The sequence below is a fragment of the Gossypium arboreum genome, chromosome 7 (genome assembly GCF_025698485.1).
Source record: "Gossypium arboreum isolate Shixiya-1 chromosome 7, ASM2569848v2, whole genome shotgun sequence".
NCBI lineage: Eukaryota > Viridiplantae > Streptophyta > Magnoliopsida > Malvales > Malvaceae > Gossypium > Gossypium arboreum.
In genome coordinates, this window is record NC_069076.1 from 68,710,144 (window position 1) to 68,718,954 (window position 8,811).

Sequence of the window (8,811 nt, forward strand, 5' to 3'; positions counted from 1 at the left end):
GTCCGTTGGAAGCCTTTGGCAAAATTGGCCTAATGACGTCCATGCCCCACATTGAGAATGACCATGGGAAAGTCATAACATGGAGGGGTGAAGGAGGCACATGGATCTTATCTCCATAAATTTGACACTTATGGCACTTCTTAGCGTAATTGATGCAATCTCCTTCCATTGTAGACCAGTAATATCCGAATCTCATGATTTGTCGAGCCATTGTGAAACTATTGGCATGTGTCCCACAGACACCATCATGGACCTCCTCTAGAATTTTCTTTGCCTCAACAGTGTCAACATCTCTTAACAACACCTGGTCCTTTCTCTTCTTATATAGGACCTCACCGTCTAGGACATAGTCACTGGCTAACCTTCTCAATGTTCTTTTATCATTTTCGGTTGCTTGATCTAGGTACGCACGGCTCTTCACATATTGTAAGATATCATGATACCAGGGATGATCATCTCTCTCTTCCTCTTCATTGACATTACAGCAGTGAGCTGGAGCCTCACCAATACTCATCTAAATTGGCTTCATATTCTCCTGTTCATTTACTTTGATCATGGAAGCTAGTGTAGCCAAGGCGTCAGCCATCTGATTCTCGTCTCGCGGGAGGTAATGAAAGGTAATATCATCAAACTCTTCAATTAATTCCAGGATTAACTTTCGGTAACTGATCAATTTGGGATCTCTCGTTTCCCACTCGCCTTTAAGCTGATAAATTACCAATGCAGAATCTCCATATGCTTCTAATACTTTGATTTCGCGGTCTATAGCTGCTCGAATTCCCATGATACATGCCTCGTATTCTGCCATGTTATTTGTGCAGTCAAAATCCAGCTTGCAAGTGAACAGATAATGATCTCCATTTGGGGATATCAGTACTGCCCCAACTCCATTTCCAACGGCATTTGATACTCCGTCAAAATTTAATTTCCAAGAATGATCTTCAGGTATGTCTTCTTCAACGATTGCTACATACGTTTGATCTTCATTGAAATTCACAGGTTCATAGTCCTCCAAAGCTCTACTGGCTAGGAAATCTGCTATTGCACTCCCTTTCATAGCTTTTTGGTTTACATAGACTATGTCAAATTCGGATAGCAGAATCTACCATCGGGCCATCCTTCCATTTAAAGCGGTTGACTCTATCATGTATTTGAGAGGGTCTAACTTTGAGATTAGCCAAGTTGTATGGTACAACATGTATTGCCTTAACCTTTGTATTGTCTAAACCAAAGTACATCATAGCTTCTCAATTGGTGGGTACCTCATTTCACACTTAGTGAATTTTTTACTGAGGTAATATATCGCTCTTTCTTTTCTCCTAGTCTCATCGTGTTGGCCGAGCACATATCCCATCGAATTATCAAATACTGTTAAGTACAGTATCAATGGTCTACTAGGACTTGGTGGTGTTAGCACTGGGGGACTGGACAAATATTGTTTAACATTTTCAAAGGTTTTTTAGTATTCATCATCCCATACCCCAGGATTGTGTTTTTTAAGAAGACGGAATATGGGGTCACACTTCTCCGTCAGTTGCGAAATAAACCGTGCGATGTAGTTTAGTCTCCCTAGGAAACCCCGGACTTCTTTCTGAGTTCGTGGTGGAGGTAGCTCCTGTATAGCCTTGACTTTGCCAGGGTCGACTTCTATTCCCTTCTTACTGACTACGAAGCTGAGTAACTTTCCAGACCTAGCTCCGAAGGTGCATTTTGATGGATTGAGCTTTAATTGGAATTTTTTTAACCTCATGAACAATTTTCTCAACACCCACACATGCTCCTCTTCAGTTCGGGTTTTTGCAATCATGTCGTCAACGTAAACCTCAATTTCTTTGTGCATCATATCATGGAACAAGGTTACTATGGCTCTTTGGTATGTGGCTCCTGCATTTTTCAACCCGAAGGGCATCACCTTGTAGCAAAACGTTCCCTATAAAGTTATGAACGTGGTTTTTTCCATGTCCTCACGATGCATCTTGATCTGATTGTACCCGGAGAACCCATCCATGAAGGAGAACAATGAATAGCCTGCTGTATTATCCACTAGAGTGTCTATGTGAGGCAATGGAAAGTTATCTTTTGGGCTGGCCTTGTTTAAATCTCTGTAATCTACACACATCCGCACTTTTCCATCTTTCTTAGGGATAGGGACGACGTTGGCCACACACTCCGAGTAATTAACCACCTGTAAGAAGCCAGCATTAAACTGCTTTTTGACTTCTTCCTTTATTTTCATTGCTACATCGGGTCTCATTCTTCTGAGCTTCTGCTGAATTGGCTTGCACCCTTCTTTTATGGGGACATGATGTACTGCAATATCGGTACTTAAACCAGCCATATCCTAGTATGACCATGCAAAGACATCTTTGAATTTTTGCAACAATTCAATGAGGTCCTGTCTTGTCCTCTTACTCATACAAGTGCCAACTTTCACCTCATTCCCTTCTTCCAAGGTCACATTCTCGATAGTTTCCTTGTGAAACAGAATCTATTTCTCTTCCCGCTCCACCATCCTTAACAAGTCCGGAGATAAACGACAATCCCCGTTATCTTCAAAATCCTGAGATCTCTCAAAGCACATGTCTCACTCAAAAGGAGATTCTGGACTCGTATCAGCATTGCTCATAATGTTGACATCCGGAGGCCTATTACGGGTGCAAGAAAATACCCAAAGAAAACAAAATGAATAATTATTTTGTATGGTATGATTGTGTATGGAATGAAAGGAAGAAAGAATAATTGCTCGAACTGATATATGAAAATGCATTTTTTATTGAAAATAATAATGTTTGAACATGAGCCTATTTCATAAAAGATTCTTATTGTCCTTAGGCTAGAAGACAACAAGTGGGTTTTGAATATTACTTTGTGTTATCTCTAAAGATTACAGGAATTTTTTCGACGGTCCAGTTATTCAAAACACTCCCAGGCTCATACGGGCAAATGCCTGATAAATTTCTTTCCATTGCTTCCTCTTCAAACGTGGCGTTGATGTTCCAAATTCCCATCACATCCTCGACCATTCCTTCTTTTATCTTCTTCTGTGCAGAATGAATAAACCCTCCAGATACAAATGTTTAAGAAATGTGAGGGAAGCTCATCGGTTCCCACCTGACTTCTGTCCCACTCAATCTTGCTCTCCGCTGTTCTTGTTTCCTTTCAAACTCCTCTTCACTTGGCTTGCATCTGGCCTGAATCCCAAACCGAAGCGATGCCACTTGCCAACCAAGACTGGCACTCTAACTTATCCATGGAGGTGCCTCCCGAGTCCTCTGCCAAGTAACGCTCCTTTCCCAACTGTCAGCTGCAGGCTCATTTTCGTAGCCCCTGATATCTTAGGTATCGGAATCCTGCTTCCTTCAATTATAAACGTTGCGTTTACAAACTTTAACGATCAAAATAAACATTTAACCGCTTCTTTGTCATTCTCTACGTAGGGTGCATCACTGGTAACTGACGCAATAATATCCTCCTCCGTATTTATTGTTATTAGCCGACCCTCAGTAACCATCTTTAGCTTCTGGTACAGCGAGGATGGCACTGCCCCAGCTGAGTGAATCCAAGGTCTTCCTAATAGACAGTTATAGGAAGGCTTAATGTCTATCACGAGGAAATCTACCTCGTACGCGTTTGGGCTAATCTGGAGAGGTATCTCTATCCTTCCCATCACTTTCCTTTTGTGCCGTCAAACGCTCTCACTATGTTCTGACGTGTCTTCATGTGGGAGCTGTCTATAGGTAAACGGTTTAATGTAGACCAAGGCAATACGTTTAATGTGAACCCATTATCGATCAGTACTCCAGGTAGTGTATACCCATTGCAACGTGTAGTAATGTGTAGAGCCTTAGTAGACCCCCTACCCCTTAGAGGTATCTCATCATCGCTGAATGAGATGAAATTGTTAGCGCTTATGTTGCCGACGAGACGGTCTAATTTGTTAACCGAAATGTCATCTGCAACATAGGTTTCGTTCAACACTTTCATCAGTGCGTTGCGGTGGACCTCCGAATTTAGCAGCAGAGCCAATACAGATATGCGATCCGATTGTTGGTGCAATTGTTCCACAACACTATACTCGCTGTGTCTTAGGAATTTCAAGAACTCCTTGGCCTCATTTTCTATTACTGGCTCATTAACCAGTGGTTCTGATCTCTCGATTTCTTGCTTGAGCATGACAGGTTTCCCTTTTGCTGGTTTGACTTCTGTGTTTGGTGTGTCAATCGAACCCTCTTTCTCTGAAACTGCTATACTACAGTTATAATTCCAAGGCACCCTACGGCTATCTTTATAAGGGGGAGCTGTTGGCCTCTGAATTATAACTCTAGGTGTGACTCTTGCTTCTACTTCAATAACTATGGGCTTCGAAATAATTATCACTGGACGGCTAACTCTGCAGCCTTCTTCACTTGACTCTCCTCCTAGAGAGTATACATCCTCCTCTTCGACAGACTCGAGGAACTCCAATTCTTTATTATCCATTAGACCATGTGCTAGAGCCCTGAACTCAATACAATTCTGAATTTCATGATCTTTCTCATAATGGAACTCACAGTAGTTCCGTGTATCTTGGACTTTATTCCTCAACCCCTGCGGGACTAAACTTCTCTTATGCATTTCCTTCCAAACTAGCTTCAATGGGGTTATCACCTCCACGATATTCAGCTTGACTTTCCTCCCCATATTCTCAATTATCGCGTTTACACCTTTGTCAGTGTGACTGGGCAACGGATTTCCCGTACTAGGTGTATCATCGAATTTTACAACACCTGCTTTGATAAGCCTTTCCACACACCTTTTGAACGAGGTACAGTTTTCTATCGAGTGCCACGTAATCCCTGCGTGGTATTCGCACTGAGCATTTGCGTCATACCACTTAGGGTATGGGGGCTGCAACGGCTCCAAGTGGAAAGGAGCCACTACATGTGCATTAAACAGACTCTTGTACAACTCCTATATGTCACTGGTATGGGAGTGAATTGAAACTTCTCTGTATTTTTTCTCGTGTTAGGCTCCCGCCTTGGTGAGGCCTGCTGGCCTGTGACTATCGCCCTTGATTGATTAACAGTGGCAGGTTTTGCGTAGCTTGAGCTCACATTACCTACTTCATTCTCTCTTTTCTTCAGGGCTGACCTTCTCGTGTTCTCCCCAACTTTTATCTTACCCGATCTTATGGCATTTTCTATCATTTCGCCAGACATTACTATGTCCGCGAAACTCTTGGTTGCGCTACCTAACATGTGAGTAATGAAAGGCGCCTTCAATGTATTGACGAAGAGCATGGTTATTTCTTTTTCTAGCAACGGTGGTTGGACTTGTGTAGCGGCCTCTCTCCATCTCTGAGCATACTGCCGGAAGCTTTCACTTGGCTTCTTCTCCATATTCTGGAGTGTGATCTGGTCAGGTGCTATATCCGTTATATGACCGTACTGCTTCATGAAGGCCTGAGCTAGGTCCTTCCACGACTTGACTTGGGTCCTACTCAATTGATTGTACCATTTCGCTGCAGCCCCACTCAAACTGTCCTGAAAACAATGGATCAACAGTTGATCATTGTTGACATACTCCATCATCCTTCGACAAAACATTGTAATGTGAGCCTCAGGGCAGCTGGTTCTGTTATATCTTTCAAACTCCGACATTTTAAACTTTGGGGGAAATACTAAGTCCGGGACCAAACTCAGTTCCTTTGCATCGATTCCGCAGTAATGATCAGCATCCTCTAACTCTTTGAACTTTTCCTCCAACCATTTGCATCGATCCTCAAATCGTTTTGGGACCTCAGCCTTTTTCTTTTCCACCTCTGCTGCGCCGTCGAAGTCAGGGACCTGAGGGTTTGCTAGATTATCTCCAAGGTTGGTGCTCGATCCTGCTGGAAAGTTTACTGGTGCCGAGGTACCAGTTTGATAAAGAGGCTGGACATTAACAGACACCTTTGGTGGTTGTATTTGCATGTTCACTGGCGTAAAACTTGTAGGACAAGCGGAATCCTCATTGTCATTCCCAGTATCACCCATAGGGCTTTTCCCTTTGTCAGACCCTCCTTTCAACAGCTATGTCAGCTGGCTCATCATGTTGTTCTGTGACTCCAGCATGTTTTTCTGGGACTCCAGTATTTGATCCCTCACCTCCTGCTGGATCCTAGCCAGCTATTCTTGCATCTGGGCTTGCAGTTGCTCCTGCATCTCCTTTTGCATTTGTTCTAATTTCTCTAACCTCTGATCCATATCCCTTATTTTCCTCCGTGTATAGTAGCGATGTTCCAGGGTAACTAGATAAATTATCACTAATTAATAGGGTTCTTTTGTGCAACTTAATGTTTATGATGCTATGCAATGCAAATGCATGACATGAATGTAAAAAGGTGTCAATCTGATTCAATTTTATTTAGAATAACTTTATTAAAAGACAAAATCCTTTACATAAAAAATAGACTACATATACGGCCTAGCCCTTATGCCCAGAGCTCTAACTTTTTTAAGAAGTTCAGCCAGATCTTGACCTCGGTTCGATGCTGGCTCATATTTTACACTTAATACATCAGCTTGGACTGCCAGGATTTGTAAATGTTCCGCCACTTCTCGAATCTGAACTATAGCTTCTCCCATGAGGTGATCTCTATATCGAACCTTATTCTGAGACCAGTGAAGTTGCTCCTCCAGTTGCTCACTATTTGCTTCTAGTGATTCAATTCGGTGTTTACAATCCTGTAGCGCAGCCCCAAGTTCTTCTATTTTCCCCTTCAGATTCTCGATCTCACTTAAGTTAGCCTTTAATTTCATTACAGAGCCGCGACTACGATACTGATACAATGCATTTTCTAACTCTGTTATTCGAGCTCTTAATGTTTCATTTTCACTTTGGCTCTCTAATGTAGTCCTTTTTAAGGCTTCCTCTCGTGCTCGAGCATCACAGAACCTCCTCTTCCATTGATCGGCCTTAGACTTCTCTTCTTGGATTTCTTATTGCCATTGCTTCGATGTTTTTCCCAACCCGGTAGTTCTCATCGACATATGCAGCTCCTTGTAATCATTCTTCAGACTGTCCAAGTCTTCTTCAGCTTTCCTTTTCCCTTTTCTCAGTTTCTCGGCGTCTAATTTCTGGACGTCAATGTCCAATTTTAGATATACCTTCTCCTCTTCGAGTTGCTCTATCTTTTTCCCCAACTCTGAACTTCTCTTCTCAAAATCCTGTTTTATAATTTCCAATTCGGAGGGAACTACTCGCAGATACTCCTCTATCGGTTGAGCACCCTCTAAACTCGACCCAGGGATATTGTCGTTAACTCGTCTACTCAATCATCCATCATACTCAGGGGTCGTCATCGGATCTGCAGCCAACCCTTCCATTCGACGAGTCTGATTCCAAGCATTAGAAATCTCTTTAACCCTTTTCTTGTAGTTTCCCTTATACGAAAATTTGCATTGAGCAAGCCCATGGGTTACCGGTATGAACTGTCTTGCTGCATATTGCCTAAGCACGAGCAAGGGAGCATATCCAATGGCTCCCCAGATCCCAAGCAAAGGGACTCAATCGAAACTCCCACATCGAAAAAGAATTTTGTTAGGCATCCACCAAGGTGCTTTCCATTCAATGTCCTCTCCCTGGAGATTCTGCAGGAGCGCGATCCAGTTTTCTTCCGATATGTCATCTCTTCTGGGTATAGCTGCTATCTCCTTTAATGGGGAATAATTCTCAAAGAAAGCTCGATAATAACCCTTGTCTATCTTCCAAAAATAACTGTGAAACCATACTAATAATAACTGTGCACACCCTATAAATCTGCCCTCGCAAGTCCTTCTACACCCGTTCAAGGACCTGAATGTCTCAGCTAAAATTGCAGGAACTGGTGTGACTCCCTTGTCAAGTCGGTCGAATAGATCTGTGACCACTTCATCAACATATCCCAATGCCCTAGGGAAGAGCATCAACCCGTAGATACTCAAGGAAAAGACGTCAACTTTCTTCTTCATATTAGGATGTGCTAGGATCAAATCTCGTAAATTCTTCCATGGGATGCACTTACACTCCCCTTTCTGCTTAATCCTCACCGTAACCACTGTTTGCTCATTCCAGTAATATTCATTAGCCTTTTCGAGAATGCCAAAACATAAGCAGCTCTCGAATAGGCCTTATCGAATTGTACCTTTGGACAATTTAATAAAGCTGTATACTCCTCCACCGTGGGTACTAAATCCACCCTCCCAAAAGTGAAGCTGCTATATGCAGGGTTCCAATACTGAGCAAGGGCCCGGAACAAGTGTTCGTCTATTTCGATATCAAGTAGGTACGGTAGATCTCCATAGTTGCAGTAGAATAATTGTTTAGCCTCATCATCCCACTGATCCCATATCTCCTTCAATTCCTGATGATTATTTTGAGTCACGCTAATACGAGTATAATCCCATAACTCAGATTTGTATCCCTTGGCTAGGCTGTCTTCCTTCTCTAATTGTGTTATCTCTGACTATTTATGGACAACTGCATTATTTTCTACCTTATCAAGGAAATTGTCTCTCATGACGAGCTTTCTAATTCAGAAAATTGAACACGAATTGACACCTTTCAAATGTGGAATGACATGCAAATATGGCAAAACAAAACACAGCAAGTTAGTATCATATATTAGAAACATAACTCAAAGTAAAGAAAATAGAAACAAGCATCAATTGGGGGTAATCACTAGGGTTTAGCGTAGTTCTTCCAAAGGTGGGCCCTTAGGGTTCTTCTATATATGGTTTGGTTCTAGAGTTGAGGTACCTGAACCAGCAGATTCCTCGATCCTTACTCATTATAGGCTTATATAGACCGAGT

The 8,811-nt window shown here is 42.3% G+C and overlaps 1 protein-coding gene across 1 annotated transcript; it reads right to left on the minus strand.

The window, feature by feature from the left end:
- Positions 1 to 3,666: 3,666 nt before the first annotated feature.
- On the minus strand, positions 3,667 to 6,014 carry LOC108480200 (uncharacterized). Its single transcript, XM_017783107.2, has 2 exons — positions 5,036 to 6,014; positions 3,667 to 4,916 (listed from the first exon to the last, which is right to left on the minus strand). Exons 1-2 carry the CDS (start codon positions 6,012 to 6,014, stop codon positions 3,667 to 3,669), a joined length of 2,229 nt encoding a protein of 742 aa, XP_017638596.2.
- Positions 6,015 to 8,811: the final 2,797 nt, after the last annotated feature.

What these genes read in the sequence shown, in the direction of transcription:
- LOC108480200 (XM_017783107.2), bottom strand. Translation starts at nt 6,014, where the DNA reads ATGGGTGATACTGGGAATGACAATGAGGATTCCGCTTGTCCTACAAGT. An exon ending in ATCAAGGGCGATAGTCACAG is followed by an intron (nt 4,917 to 5,035) that starts GCCAGCAGGCCT and finishes ATGCACATGTAG; the next exon opens with TGGCTCCTTTCCACTTGGAG.